This window comes from Oryzias latipes, chromosome 23, assembly GCF_002234675.1.
Source record: "Oryzias latipes chromosome 23, ASM223467v1".
In the NCBI taxonomy this organism is placed as follows: Eukaryota; Metazoa; Chordata; class Actinopteri; order Beloniformes; family Adrianichthyidae; genus Oryzias; species Oryzias latipes.
The window spans coordinates 15205657-15222198 of record NC_019881.2 but is presented as its reverse complement, the minus strand read 5'-3'; the positions used below and the strand labels follow the sequence as shown (position 1 = coordinate 15222198).

Below are 16542 nucleotides of genomic sequence, written 5' to 3'. Positions count from 1 at the left end.
TACTTCACTTGCTTCTAAAATTGATTCATGATTTTTCCCAATGTAACATAATTTCCACACATTTTAACCCTTGTGCTATCTTAGATGACCCCGCCCTTGCATTGACGTGTTCTGCCTACCATGACAAAAGTGGATAAAGGTGGATAGATTTCACGTAATCCATGGACACCAGTGAAGATCACAAATCATTGAAGAAAAAAGGTTCAGAGCACTGTCTAGTGGGTCTAGATGACCCAACTCCCAATGGTAAAGTGCCTAGGATAGCACAAGGGTTAACTGTTGATACTTGATCAATTTTCGCATTTCTCGCAGATTTGATTCTGCGTCACATTCCCACGCTGCCCATTTGCCAGCAACAGCCAATCAACATAGGGAATACACAGTCACGTGACATTGCTGACCAATCACCTTGCACGTTGTTGACAAACGTAATGCTAAGGAAGTTTAAACGTTGAAACGCTGAAGAGGCTCCATAGTTCACACCGCATCGCGGGTAAAGTGTGAGAAAACAAACAAACAAAAACACGTATTTTGTTTGTCAAGTACACTGAGAGGCGTCCCTTTAAATAAGCTGCAGGGTGACAAGAATGGGAGCGAACAACAGCACTCGCCGCGTGTCGTTTGAATCAGATGAGAATGACAACATCACAGTGGTGAAGGGCATACGGGTAAGTGGCCTGACACAAACTTGATTCGAAACCGTGTTTTATCAACAAAAGATAATTTGGGAAGTAGATGCAGAGCGGTGTTTAAAAAAAGAAAGTCGAATCAACAAGTTGCGCTCAAAACCATGTCAACTTTAATTCATTTTCTAAGTTAATTGAATGGATACAGTTTACTGTTGGTCAGTGTTTTATTAGAAGCTTATGAGCTCTAACTGCAGGATTTTGGAGTGCTGGATTTGTACTATATTCCTCCTTTTTGTTATGCATCTACAGGGGGAACGTTTGCGATGATTCTATTGGGTGGTGACTGAAAAAATAGAGACTGTAACGTCAGTTATGTGGGGGCTTTTCTTCTGAACCACTGTCAGCTGCGGTTAAAAATAGAGCAAGAGGCTTAAGCTAACTAACCAGGAAAGACTTTATTGGGAATGCCGCTGACATTACTCAGGAGTGTTAAGCCACTTTGAGAAAGCTCTAGTGTAGTCTGAATTCTGTTTAAAATATCCAAATTGTAACTGTTGTCAATAAATGCTTTGAAGCATTTCTTTGTGCCATTAAAGACCCAATGAAAACTGTGTTTTTAACATGTCCTTGTGGCATTTTCCTCACAATGGAGGACATTTAAGGAACATTAAGATAAAAACTCAATTTCTGAGTATTTGTATTTTCAAATTGTGGTGAACCGAGAGCAGATGGAAAAAAATTCAGTTGGAAAAGCCTGTATTTACGATGTCAACCCTACAACGGCAAGCCTCAAGCTCCTGCTACCCTACGTTCTGATGCATCCACTACCCAGCTAGATCCATGCGGTTTTCCTGTTCGTCTTCCTTGTCTTAGCTGGCAGTTGGCTCAAAACTGTATGGCTGGGTTGCTCCGATATTGCTCGCCATTTTTGTTGCGCCAGTAATGATAGCTTGATGGTGTGAGGGGCTGTAAGCTAGTGGGAGAGAGTGTAAACAAGGATGATGGGAAATGGAGGCAGGCTCCAACAATCCTGCCCACATTTCAGAGGGGAATTTCTAATGAACTACTGCCGTTCTGGAGAAACTATGTACTTTATGTTTTGGCCAAAAACATAATTCTAATTGAAAAGTGACTGAGAGCGCTTTTAAGAAAAATCAAACGACGATGACACTGGGATATTAAGATTTAAATTATTTTAAATAATTGTTTTGAAGCATCTCCATGTGCCATTAAGATGTTTCTCTTATTCTTCTTTGCAGCTTTCTGAAAATGTCATCAAACGCATGCAGGAACCCACTGAACCAAAGCAACATCATCATACTCCTAGTTCAACATCTTCCACAACACAAACCCCTACCCCACCTCCTCTCCTTAAGGAAGTACCTCCCCCTTTCGACTTGATCACCTCCTTGCCTTCTCCTGTAGTACCCGTTTTACCTTCAGCTCCATCTGCCTCTGAGAGAGGGGCTGCACCTCCCTCTCAACGTGTGGCAGAACAGGTAGCATCACCCACTCTACCCAATGTTGTGTTCCCATCTTCACCACCTTTAGCTTCTGCTAATGCTGTTCCTGAGCCTGCTTTTAAACCTTTAGCACCGCCTTCTCCTGCTCAAGCTGCTGTGGCTGCAGTATCTTTGCCAACATCTGGCCCTCCTGCTCCAACTGTGTCTGAAGTGATCATTCCTCACCCTCCTCCTCCTGTAAACGAACCATCTTCTCTAATAAATCCGTCCGTTCTTTCTTCCCCTCCAGCAATCAAACCCATTGCTTCTGCACATGCGATTGAGCCCCTTGCTTCACCATCTGCATCTGAACCCATATGCCCCCATCCTCCTCTCATAAATGCTAAACCAATCGTCTCCCCTGTTCCCAAAGCACAACCCCCCCTCTCCCCCCCTGATTTTGAGCCTGCCACCATCTTGCCCGCATCCATACCTTCTGCAGGGGATTCTGTGCACCCACAGTCTGCTGAACCATTTGCTTCACTTCCTTTGCCTGAGTTTACTGCTCCTTGTGAACCAGTTGCACCTCCTTCTCAGCCTGCAGCAGAACCATTATCACCTGCTTCAGTCACCAAGCCAGTGACAGCACATGAATCAGGAACAGCAGCAGCACAAGCAAGTGAGTCATTTTTCTAGATTTCAATATATTACTGATTAAAGTGGGATTAGAGTATAATATTCAATACAACTATCTACCTCCAAAATATACTAATAAAACAGAAAAATATCCTCTTCATTTTTAATACTTTGCTTTATTGATTTGTTGCCTTCAATCTAACAAATATCTGGATTAACTTTTTCCCTTCTGTGATATTACTTTCCTTTCTACAAGGCTCATTTATAAAAATACATAGGTTTAATGTACTTTTTTCTTTGTTATTGATTTCTTTTATATGAAAATGTCTAACAGAAGTCATACCATACTTAATTAATCAATAGGTGAAGGTTATTTGGGGTAAACTCTGCATGAGTTTATTCTATGGTAGATTGTAATTATTTTTTTTATTGTGTGGGTGTTTACTGTAAGCCACCTTAAGTTTCTGTCTGTGCCTTTTCATGAGGTTTGTAATTAGTCTTCATTTTCAAAATGGGCCTCACAGAAGCTACGGTCATATTGTGATTCATTGCCATCCTCTGTCTGTTAATGAAATGATTAATTTTTTTTCTTGTAATACTGCGAATAAACCAATGCTGTAATCAGCCTCCCTCCATTATGTCTTAGGTTCATGCGGGCCTTTCCTTAAATATATAGAGACACAAATATAGGCATTTTTGGATTTACAGCCCACATGCTTCTCTGTTCCTTCCCCTTTTCTTTTTTCCTCTGAAGCTTTCTATTCACTGTCCTTTTAACATAGTTTACCTTTGGGACATTGCTTGTAGAATTGGGATCTTTGGGATAGATGGATGGTGGATAAAAAAACAAAACTTGTCAAGTTTGTATTGGGGAGACTCACAAACCCACTCCAATGAAAACTGTGTTTTTAACATGTTCTTGTGGCTTTTTTCTCTTAATGGAGGACATACATTAAGAAAATTTAGATCAAAATTGCATTTCTGACTTTTTTTCTTTATTCAAATGGTTATTAAGTAGTAGCAGACAAAAAAAAATGCAGCTTGAAAAAGAGCACTTAAACAGAGAGCTCTGAGCATAAGAGAGGGGAAGGGGGGCGGGGTTGCTTTGCATCAACGATTTTACCCACGACTCAGAGGCAAATTTCTAATGAATTTCTGCCGCTCTGCAGAAACTATGTCCAACAAAATGACAGCTTTTTAAATCAAACAGCATAATTAAAAGACCAATGGAAACACTTTTACAAGTAAATGCAATCAAAAGTTGATCAGAGTGGGACTTTAAAAAGTCAATATGTATAAAATGCAACGGTGTGAATTGCAAAAATCCATCTCTGATACATTTGTCAAATTAACTACAGTCAGAAACTCTGACTTAGTATATTTACTTCCATTGTAAAGTTGGGCTGTTTGAAAATGGAGTGAATATAAACTTATTTGCCTTTGTTTTATGTAGCTTAGTGGTTACTTAAGCCTCGTTTCCACAGACCAGTACGGTCCAGTCTAGAATGATCCAAGCAATTCAGGTGAGCGTTTTCACTCAAAGTTGGACCGTCATGGCCCTGCGAGGTAAAGGTAACAATAACAACAACAACGGAGGTCATCCAGCAGCTCATTTTTTTCCGCTTGGCTTTTTGTACTTCGTATATACAAAGCATTTAATGTTGCGTGAAAGAAGATTGCGGGCGGTGAAGAGAAAGGCAGCCACTTTCCTGGCGCTTTCTTTTGTCGTAATGACAAATAGCCAATCAATGGGTTTCAGCAGTAGTTCCGTCCTAAGCGGTCCGTTCCATTTTTCTATGGACCTACAACCAACCGGTGCCCAAAATTGATACTGTGCGGTCCGGCTTAATGGTTCCATTTTATGATGGAAATGCTCAAAATACTGGACTGGACCATATCGCTCAGTGGAAACAAGGGTTTATTGAACTGAACTGGCTTCACTTTGGTTTTAACTTGCTAAAACCAAAAGGTGAATAATAATTTGTCTCTTGGATCTGCAATGGCTTAGTATTCTTTTTTTTTATACTTGAGTTTGAATTTGCTGGTCAAAAGGCTTCCAACTTCATTGATCACTTCATTGTTTTTGTTTTTTTTATATTTCTTCGTCCTGATCCATGTGAGGTTGAGGTTGTAGCCACTTTTCCTAGTGTGTACATAACACACACATGAACACAGAAAAAAAAGAAAATCCATACTGACCTAAACCTTTTACAAAGCATTTAGTCATTTCATGTGAAACCAGAAGTGTTCTGCATCTGCATTTATCAAAATCTTGACACACTGTGCTACCATATTTACCATATTTAGCTTTCAAAGATCAAAAACCTATGTAAGTGGGATTTAATGTTGCACTTTCATTTTCAGTGGAATCGAATATCGTTACTCCACTCACTGATTACCTGGATCAGGTGCATCCAACCGATTAGAAGATACAGGGGAGGGTTTGTTAGAAAATGAGCAGCAATGCAGCTGTCGGCGCCCACGCCAGATAACCTTGCTCACTCTCATTGTTTCCTGTGTGCCAAAATACACTTTTGATCTTATTGCCCTGAAAATATGGGAGACTTCCCCCTGATCAGTCAGAGGACATTTCAATGTTACCTGCTAATTACTCAAAACAGAATGGACCGTGGATGCATTTTCTTCGTAGGGTGGCATCCACGATGTGGGCAGAGTCTTCCATCCTTGACTGTGCTCAGTCAGCAAGGTAATTAAAAAAGGCCAACTTTTGCCACGCCACACTGGCTCCAGTGATTAAAACAACACCTCCACAGTTTCAAACAACAAACTTGTAGGCCTCATTAGGAGCAGGAAGTGCCATCTATGCATGTGTGGATAGGTTAAACATTGTTTTATGACACCAGAGTTTTGGCGTATGACATAGAATACTCCATTTCGAAAACATAAACTTGGACAATACTACAAAACTAGCTTACTTTTTCAGAAATGTGTGGTAATAGAAACAGAATCTATCGGTAAGTAGTTGTAGATTTGTGTTTTTGCCCCACAATCAGGATAAATTTTTTCATGCAGCATAAAGTTATCACTCCATTGTGTCGGTTAATTAGCTTTGGATTAAAAGATAAGTTTGATCTTCAAGCACGTATGAAGTTTGGGTGTTATTTCCATTTTTAAGCACCTACAAGGTTTATGAAGAAATGCACACCTAACCGTGTGAATTCCAGTTGTGCTTGTTGAAACAGTTTTTAGTTTTTTTTTTCTTTCCGTCTTGAGGCTTTGATGTATAGTTTGCAAAGAGACAAAAGTTCTATTATGGATCGTCGCGTCTTAATTGGCCACATGCTGCCTCACAGTCACTTTACCGATGTGTAAATTTTAGGTCACCTCGACGTGTTTCTCAAAATTTAGCAAAAGGGAAGAAAAATTACTTTTTCAGAATAGCATATTTTGGAGCATGCTCTTTCCCTAACAAATTTAAAAAAAAGCCTGTGTGATGAATGTGAATGTGGATCTCGTTATAGATGTTCCAAAGTTCAACCCAATCCTCAAAGGGTACGACCTTAATGAGGCCGACATTGATTATGTGTGTCCACGAGAGTTGGGTTTGGAGTGAGGCTCTCAGCAGGTTGGCTGTCTCTAAATCATGGCTCGAGTCACTATGTCTGCTGATTACACCATTGTCAAGGTTGAACCTCCTACATCTTCTCCAGCATGCTATAAATATTCATATGCCAGAGCATACACACTGTTCTGGACTAATAGCCTGCTTAAATATTGTCTCCCAGGTTCAGCCGAGAGAGGGTAGATGGGAGAGACTAAGGTATTTGTGGTAGAAAGCCAACCAGATAAATGAGCAACTTGTAAATGTATCCTCCTGCCTCTGCTCTGCGTTGTTTAGTGAGAAACTGATTAGATTTGTTCATGGTGCTACTGACTTGACAGAAAAGTCAGATGAGTAAAGGAAAATCGGATAATCAGAGTGTTTGAGTTGTAGCAAGTCTCTTGGCACTTTTCCCTTTCCCTTTTGCATTTTTACATTGTAAAGGTGTGTGGTGACTAGACTAAGAGTGAGGTAGAAACGTGAGGAAGTGGTAATGTTACAGATTATGCCCTCAACGCGGGTCCTAGGGTTAATGAAACTTCTGATGAGAAATGCAATTTGCCTTCGTCTATTATCTCCACTGCCAATAGCCTGTGCTCCGCTGGCTCGCCTCCTCCTCTGTGGGTTTTTCCATAGGGTGCAGCGATTGGTGGAAATGGAAAGGAGGGAGACGCGTTGAAAAAGATGATGAGTTTTTAATCTTTTTAACATTTACATGTCCTACTCAGGATTGACACGGTCTCTGTCAATCTGGAATTGTCTGTGACCCAACCAGCCTCCCTCAAGGACCTCAGACGGTGTTTATCATATCAGAACCTGTTCTGTTGCTGACCCTGTGGGCTGGTTAGCAATCCCAGGCATTCATGTACAAAAGCTGTGGAGAAAAAACAGAAATGGCCCAAAGCTGGCATTTTTGCCTGAACTTTGCCCAAGTTTTTCTAAACCTTGACCAATAAAAACTTTAATTTGTCTCTCCACCATGTTCATAATTCAAGGTGATCTTATTTTTCAGTGGATTTCTGATTTCATGAAATAACAGAACTGATATGTGGGTTTATATTGGAGTCTTGTTGTGTCCAAAATTATAAGCATATTTATAAATATTTCATGTTGCCCTAATTTGCATTACATTTTAAATCCAATGTCCCATGTCAGGAAGAATGACCCATTCTGATCTTATTGACATATTTCATTCTTTAAGAAATATTGGTCCTTTAATAAATAATAAACATCAGAAAGATAAGCTTAAAAAATGTATATTTATACCAGAGCCTATGGAACTGGCTTTTTTGTAACTTTCTTTGGGTGATAAAAAAAAAAAAAGTAAAATCTAACAATATATAAAAACTTTTTAACAGCATTTATTTAAAATTATTAGAAATAATTAGCCAATAAACACAACTATCAAAAATTGAAACAACATTCTTTATCTAATTTAGTTTATAATTAGTTTATAGCAATATTCAAGTTTCAGCTGTTAAGTCCGTTTTTTTGAAACAAGTGCAACATACTCCCAAGTCTCATTTTCAGTGTAAAATATTTAAGCTGTTTTATCATTGACATTATTTTAAGTCTATTTTTTAAACTCCAAAGTTAAATGTATCCAGAACTTAAATGTGAAATTATATTTGCTTTAACATTTACAAACATATTCTATTTTTGGAGAACCCTTTTGGTTTTTAATAAGCTGATTATCAATGGAGATAAGCAGAGTTCATTTGAAAACGTTTTATTAGCGCAATTTAGCTTTTAACACAAGCCCACAGTTTTGTTCAATTTGAACTTTTTGAAAGTTATTTTTAAACCATTTTTTACTCCTCATGTCAATAAAATATTGTATAGCTTTTTGAAACAAAAGAACTTTATAAACAGTGCACATAATATATTCATTTAGCAGTTGCTGTCATAACAGGGAAATCAGGAGACCAACTTAAGTCTTTGGGAAGTACAATGTCACATAAAAAGCACAATTAACTTGCTTTTATGCTACATTTGTATATATGTTTGAATTTCTGTAATTAGCAGCATGGTTTACCTTTATAATATTCTAAATTTGTTGTGTGGGCTTTAACTTCACGTGTTAAACTGAAAATTACATTCCTGCTGGTTTAGTTCTGAGCTAAATACCTCAGTTGGTTGTTGCTGTGTGCACATCTAGTCTTTCCTCTCTGTATTATTTTGTGGAAATTCTTTGCTCTTCATCTAGCCCCAAAGCTAAAACTAATGATCAAGCTGTCTTTAAGGTCCTTATTGTGTAGTTTTATCAGTGTTTTCTTTTAACTTGGTTATGTAAAAATTTATTTCTAAATGCGTCGTAGTCAAAAAATTATTTTAGTAGCAATCATATCAAATTGTGCTGCAGTTTCAACTTTTCCTAGTGCTAAATTATACTGTTTCGACAGACGCCCTATAGCAGAACCTCCATCAGGACTCCAGACCCATAGGTTGTCTGTTTCCTCCTAATAGAGTTGTAACCACAATCTCCTCTGCAGTGAGATCAATGGGTTTTCTGAGTGCAGTCAAACATGATGGATAATATTTTTCACGGTCTTCATAACGGGTGACAGCAGCCTTTGGATGTACTCTGCAGTGAAACGTTGTATTCTCTTCGTTACTTCCTGTTTTTGTTGTAGTGGTTGATATAAAGCTGTGTTGTTCCAGCCTTGTCCACTTAAGACTTTTTAGGTTTCCAACTGGAAACATTTTTTTAAATACAGAAGTTTTAAAGTTATCATTCAAGTCAAATCCAACTTTCTATAGAAGTTCAAGTGTCACAAACTTGACACATACTGTATCATTTCCACATGTTCCTTAAGAAGTACAGTGTTTATTAAAGGACGACCATTTAAAATTTCTGATTGAGAAATGTTTTAAACATTGTGTGACGGGCAGTCAAGAACGCACCAAATGCAGATTCTTGAATGCTTCTTCTTTTTTTTTTTTTAATCTACTGTTAACTATCACATGTCCTCCACCTACAGTTGGAAGAGGCAATGGGAAATGTAAAAGCGGTGGAAATCTCGTGAATCTTCCTCCAGGCTTTTTCTTTCACAGCTCTGTTGCAATAGATCAAAAACCTGCTGTTGTATAATTCTGTTCGGGGGCAAAATGCAGTTACTAATTTCTACGCCATTATCACTTTTCAGTGGTCGGCACTTCCGTGAATTAAAAAGGACATCATCCATATGTCACTACCAAATCTGATTGGTCAAAGTTGGACCTAGTTTAATTTTCAACGCACCTCGAGTGCTTGTGCGTTATGTATGTAGAGCCCAAAATCGGTCGTAGAAATGTGGATAGCTACTCTACTCTAGCTCTCACTCTACATGTGAGAGCTCGAAACGCGCATTTACATAGACTTTTCATCAAAATTGCCTCTTGCACTTGCATTGTCGAGGGCGGTGTGAACGTAGCTTTTGTCTTAAGCTTTCAAAATATATCCATTCGAAATAAATGCAGAAGTCCAAAAAGTTCTGCTCGTACCAATATCCTTTGCTAAAAGAGATGGCATAAGTTCAACATCTGGTTGTGATCTTTAAAAATGTGAGACTATGATAAATCCTTAATGCAATTTTAGTCTGCAAACAATCCAGTGCTAGAAGCAGATTACACGATTGTTTTTCTTTCTAATTAAAGATCTGGCTTTACACATTTTTGGCTTGTACTGTTTTCTCTTAGTATTAATCGTGGTTGAGTGTAATGAGGTTTTTGTGCCCTGCTGTCACCACTTGTTACCAGGTAATAATAGACTCTGACAATAAGGATTATCCCATCTGACTAATGCAGTGGAGAGCAATCTTGACAAACTAAGACACTTCCATTACTGCAGTGTTGCAGCACACCACACGCCACTTCTGTCTTCAGAGCACGATTTGGTCTGGTCACCGACCGGCGTCTTTACTTTCATGCTTAATTACCTGCCAAGATAGACCGCTGAGGACACAGAGTCTTACAAGTATGCTGTCCCTGACATGAATATATGTAGACAGGGTAGTACGGTACTGTGTTTAAGGATGAAGGATGTGAGTATCTCTTTTTTGTGTATGTGGAAGTTTAGAAAAAGCTCTGGAGCAATAAAGGGAACTTCATGAACCTTTTTGTTTCTTTAGTGTTGATAAAATCCAAAAGTCTATGTTAAAGATTTTCCATATTTTTTCTTATTTCTCATCTCTATTTTTGTTTTTTTTTGTCCTTTTGTCTCCAGTTGATGAGGAGGCTCTGAAGAAGAAGATCACTGATGAGCTGCATAAAAACTTGAAGCAACAGAGGGTTAAAGCAGAGCAAGACATGCAAGCCTGGTTAGCAGCATGCACACAAACACCCTACACACACTTTCTTTCTCTAAAATTGAAGGTAAGGTGTTTTTAACATGTTCGTGTAGCACTTATCTGATGATAAAGGACATATATCAAGAAAATTAACTTTAAACTTGCGTTTGAGTATTTCGTTATTCAACTTGTGAGCAGAGGAAAAAAGGTTGTTTGAAAAAGAGTGTATTACATAGAAAATACACTGGGTGGTCTGCACCTCTGTGGTGCATCCACTTGTAGACGACTAGATCTACGTACGTCTTCATTTCCTGGCATCTGGCTCAAAACTCCACAGCTGGATAGCTCCAATATTGCTCCCCATTTTTGTTGTATTGCTAATGTTGGGTTGTAGTTATGAGGGGCTGTAAGCTAGCGGAATAGAGTGTAAACAGAGAGCTCTCAGCATCGTGAAGGAGAAATGGGGAGGGTATGGTTGCTCCGCGCCAATGGTCCCGCCCATAACTTGGTGGTAAATTTCCGCTCTGCAGAAATTATGTCCTAGAAAAATTTTGGCTAAAAATAGCATTATCATAATTGAAAGACCACTGAGAAAGCTTTAAAAAGAGCTCAAAAGATGATCGGTGTAGATCTTTAAGGTGTTGCTAGAAATTTTCTATCAAAATTAGATTTTTTTTAAAATTATTTTAGTGCATTTTGCCACTTTGTATAGAGACAGAGGGGCAGGAATTGTATTCTTTACCCCTCTTAATTTCTTTCTATTCTGATTTCCTGGCTTGAATCAGATTACCACACTAGCGTTTGCTTCTGTTCTATTTTGCTGCCTTCATTAATAGTCAGAAAGGTCAGCAGCAGTCTTTCCGATCCTCACTGTTTCCAATTTACCTTTCTTCCGAAGTACATCAGCACTTTTCTTCCTCCTCTATCTACCCTCCTCTCATCCGCTCCTTCATTGGGATCAATTAATCACATCAAAGAGAGGAGGGCACTATGCTGAGTGGGTGATTGGGTGATCTATTAGTCCCGCCTGAAGAAAAAAATTAACTTTTTATGTTTTTTATTCGTGCTATCTCTTCCTTGAATTACCTTTTCTTTTTGTCCACTATTGGTAGGTGTACATGCCGTGATGTAGGATAATTGTGCTGCACCTTTTTCTTCATAGACCTACATGATTGCCAGCAATTTCTTTTGAATGAACAAATCACATTTCCGACTAACTTCCCCCTCCCTTATTATTTCAGTAATATTAAAAGGGTTTTGTTTGTGGGAACAAACAAAAGCACGGATCGAGTTTTTCAGGGAAACTGTAACAAACAGTTTTGAGAAATTCTTTGTCTATTGATTTGTCTTCTAAGTTATGTTTTTACGTTCCCTGCAGCTTTTATCGATGCCCATTTACAGGAATATGTTGCAAATTGCACTTTCCTGCCAGTTAACAGAAAAACCAAGAATTCCCAGGTTTGAGTTTGTTTGTTACCTGGCACAAGCTTTGTGTTCCTCTAAAATTTGACTAAGCAATAAAGGGAAAAAGCAATCATGATTGAGTGCTTTAATGTTTTTGTTCCTCTATTTAAAAAATAAGAAGCATTTTTTTTCCTGCTTTAACTTGTTATGTGAAATGTATTTGTTGGCAGTTGGGAAGGCTAATGGTGAATTACAGTTTGTTTAGAAACTAAAATATTTTGCCTGATTTGTAACAAATGTCTAAAAAAATTAAAATGTGGAACTGTGACAAAATCCTTCTACAGATAAAAAGCTAATTGGAAAAAGAAAGTAAAGTCGGCCCTCTTGAAGGTGTTTAGATATGCGTCTGCAGGCTTCTGCAGCTTCAGCTCTTGCATACCAGATTTCAGTTTTTTTTATTTGTGCAGGACACTGTGACATCACAGAGTGAGCTCAGAACAGAGTTATTCAGCCTTCCCATTTTATCTCCACACAAATCATAGCACATTTGCTGTATCTCAGAAGTGGTGTGCTAGTGCAAAAATCTAACACTGATTTGAAAAGAAAGAGCTTACTGAAAAGGATGACTTTGTACCGCATCCCTGTGGTATTTTGGCCAGAGGATACTTTATGGAGTTATTTCAGTCTCAATAATCAGAAATGCACACAACCGGTTTTACAAATACACACGCTCCGATTCACAAATGTCATTTTATGCAAACGTGAAAAATAAATTCGGAAATACACACCCTGTGTTTCACAAACACACAGATTATGTTTCACAAATGCACACTAAATGTTTTACAAATGCACAATAAGTGTTTCTCACAAATGTGCACACTGTTTTTCACATAAACATTTTAGGAATTCACAATAAATGTATCAGAAATGCACAGTAAGTGCTTCACAAACGTGACTTTTAGGTACACATGTGATGTGAACTCACAGATCATTCGAACTGCAGACTGTGCATTCAAAATCCCGTTCTCGTTTGTGAATCTCCCCGTGTGTGTGAGAGATTTTTCTACGGTGAATATTGAGACTCATCTGACGGAGCGGGTCAACTAATGTCACCATTGGCTAGTGAATCTGTCAATCAAACTCATCGGCAAAGCAGGCGGGTTCGCTTTTAGCCAATCGAATGGCCCCTTACACTCTTCACTCTCAACTGACGAGGGAGGGAGCTGTTCAGCACGGCAGTTGGGAGGACGCGGGCGGCAAACATGGCGGAGAGGTCTTCAGAACGGGAACAGTCTCAGCCCGTAAGTAATGCACTTATTTTATCATTCCCTCGTTGTACATCTTGTAATGTTATTGAATACTAAGTTGAAGCGGTCTCCTTAGCCAAGTGACATGTGTGAATGCTTTATGAACACTGCAGCCGAGTCGTTTGCAGAGTACCCCCACCGCAAATTAGCTTAGCTTAGCCTGTGCGGTCATATTTTTTATGAAAGCGGGGGAGGACTTATGATGGTTTTGTCAAGTTTTATACTTGGCATACCAGCTCTTCACACAACACGAGTAACTACAACCAACCAGGGGCCTCGAAACTAGCCGGCTTTCGACTCAAATTGTGTCTGCCTGCCCTGTGAGTGTGAGGGAAGTTTAAGCTAGCGCGTCGGTTCAAGCTAGATATACAGCCAATGTAGGTTCTTAACATGATTCATAAGGAGCCAAGGGGAAAACATGCCGGATTTACAGCAGCACAGAAAGTTTAATAAAAAGTATTGATTTAGAGACGGGGATTTGTTTAAACACTGATGCTATGCTAACTAGCTAGTAAGTTAGCTGTCCCGTGTGCTGCCTTTATGTAAACGCGATCCGGGTTAAAGTTAGACAGTCTTTTCACAACCCAGACTTTAAGACGGGGTGGATATGTGCAACAAAGTTAATTCATATGACATTCATGAAAACGGCATTTTTTTAAACATAACATACATGAATCCACTGAGAATGAAAGAAGCCTCATTAACGTTTCTAACGTTAGAACCCGTATTCATTGTGATGACCAGCCCTATGAGATTGTGTCAGAGTGACAGCCACTAAATTCCCCGTATCTTTACTTCCAATGACAAAATGACAAGAATCCCAAACATTGTGTTTTTAGGCTGTTTTGTAGTCAATAAGTAGTCACAGAAAGGGCGGATGGGAGAAATCTGCTGTCAACAGTGATTTGAGTAGAAGTTACTGTAAGTATTACACACAGGCTTCCTGTGATCAGTGTCTTGTCTCTGATATTTTTTTAAAGCTGTTCTTTACTACAAGCTCAAGTTATCATAGCAAGAGTGTTTTAAAAAATTCCCCTTTCTAATATTTGAAAATTATGTAATTTAATCTCAGACAGCTAAATGATCCATCCATGTTTGTTGTGTTTTTATTTATTCTCTAGAAATTGCTGAAGCGTGACATCCTAAATACCTTTCTATTCTATTCTATTTCATATTTTATCATCCTATTGTATTACTGTTTTACCTGTCAATTGGGAATTTAGCATTTTTGCCCCTGTAAATATCTGTCAGTTGAAAGTATTTGTACTTGTATTCCATAGATCTTGTACCTGAGAAGATAGCAGAGAACAACTGTGCAGACACCCACTTGGCCTTCTTCAGTGACGCTGTGAACGTTTATGGCTTACCTCTGAGGTATTCATGTTTTTCATAAAGAAATCTTTTATTCACATATCAGGCAGTATAAGTACTTGGTTTTTTGTACAAAAATAAAATAACTTTTTTTAGACTCCTCTGAAAACAAAGCCAACTCTAAAACTTTCCCCTCGTGAATAACATTTTACCCCCCCTTAACAGTCTCTCTCACCTCATTTTTTTCCCCAGTGATACATGTAACCCACTCCTGCAATTTATCTAACCTAGAAATTCTACTTATTGGCATCATACATAAGAACATTACATTTTAAGTTGATGTGTACCGTATTGGCGATGCATTTGTAATTATGTGTTTGAGACTTGATTTTCATGTTATTGTCAGGATGAGAGGAGATCACGGAGGAGAAAACGTGGGCATAGCCGAGTTAATGCTCACAGTACGTACAACTGACACAAACGGCTTCATTGTGGGAAAAGTGTACACACAATCAACGGTGAGTTGAACCTAGTTTTAGATGCTTTAATATATACATAAAAGTGAATGATGTATTAAAAATAAATCTGACAATATAATATTTCTTTTTGCTTTTTTCCAAATACAGGATTGAGCTCCTCTGGTGTGATGTCTTCATGACTGTTACTGGTTTATATTACAACATCCTGCACTCTCCTGAGGACCAAGACTTGCTCAATATCAGTAACATCACGTATTCTGCTGCCATTACATCTTCCTACCACGCATTCAGGCCAGTTTGGATGTCTTTAGTGACGCGTGGGACAGCCAATCAGGACGGAGCAAAGCATGACACCAAATCAGCTGTGGCATTTGGGCTTGACCCAGAACCCTGTTTCTGATCCCCGGGTAAGTGCTTTATTTCAGTGTTTTTCAACCTTTGTTCTCTTGTTCCACGGTCTGACACCGGACTCTGTGGAAAGTTACACCGCTAAAGACAAGCTTTAGCTGGTATTTTTGTTATAACTGAGCGACTTTATCAGCAGAATTAAAAACAAGGAAGTGAAAACTTTAACCACTTCTCATTGGTCAGACTGATGACATGTGATTAAGCCTTCAAGAATGATTGGTGGAGACAGTTAAAGGGGCGGGACTTTTCCTTACAAGGTTATAGCTGCAGCTAAATCACGGTACTGTCAACCTTATCAAAATGTATTTTATAGAATTAAATAAACACAAAGAAAAAGTCATTTTAAGATCTTTTATATTCCTAACTACTCAGTGTTTTATCAGTGCCTGTTTGGATTAACAAAGAGCTGATTTCCTGGAGATGGAAAATGATTTCAGATCAGTGAAGTAGGGCAATTCCCCACGGCACACTTGACCATCTCCCGCGGCACACACACTGGTTGAAAAACCCTGCTTTATTTAATCTCACTGTACTGGACAACTGATTTGTGTGCAGTTCGACTAAAGTGGAAAGTATCAAGAACAGTATGATGAAATCACAATGACTACAAGGAATTTTCATCAAAAATGAATGAAAAGTATTATTGTTGTGTGGTGCAAACTATTTCCCTAAATTGTTTGGTTTTTTAAATCAAGTAGGAAGAATAGCACATCTGCAAGTTCAAAATGCATCACAATGTTTGGCATTATGAGCCATCAGCTGTACTAATCTCACTACTTTGTTAAGAGTCACTTATTTGCAAATTATAAACAGTTATGGAGATATTAGGTCTGCCTGCTAGAAACAATATAAGTCATTATTAGTGGGTCTCTGTTCCTACATAATCTAAAACATTAAAAAAAACAGTGCTGTTCATAAACAGTATCTTTTTTTTTTTTTTTTTTTTGTCAGGGTATGCTGGTTCCAGAGATTGAATGGGAGGAGAGTGGATCCATGGCTGAACCTCATCCTGGGATCAATGTCCTGGAATGGGACAGTCCTCTTTTGGGTCCACAAATGTTGGAACTGCAAGACGACATCAATCCATTGTTTAATT

General features: G+C 38.6%; 1 protein-coding gene across 5 annotated transcripts in view; it reads left to right on the top strand.

Moving 5' to 3' along the window:
• The first annotated feature begins 413 nt into the window (after positions 1–413).
• LOC101165273 (MICOS complex subunit MIC19) overlaps positions 414–16542 on the top strand; it is an 84804-nt gene continuing 68675 nt past the window's right edge. Inside the window, exons 1-4 of one of the 5 annotated variants that reach the window (XM_004083039.4) lie at positions 419–668; positions 1889–2128; positions 2669–2750; positions 10474–10567. In XM_004083039.4, the coding sequence (XP_004083087.1) occupies positions 588–668; positions 1889–2128; positions 2669–2750; positions 10474–10567 (497 nt within the window). In that variant the 5' untranslated portion in view covers positions 419–587. Of the gene's footprint in view, positions 669–1888; positions 2751–10473; positions 10568–16542 lie in introns of all 5 variants that reach the window. The other 4 variants (XM_011491134.3, XM_020714023.2, XM_011491132.3 and 1 more) reach the window with 4 other exon arrangements.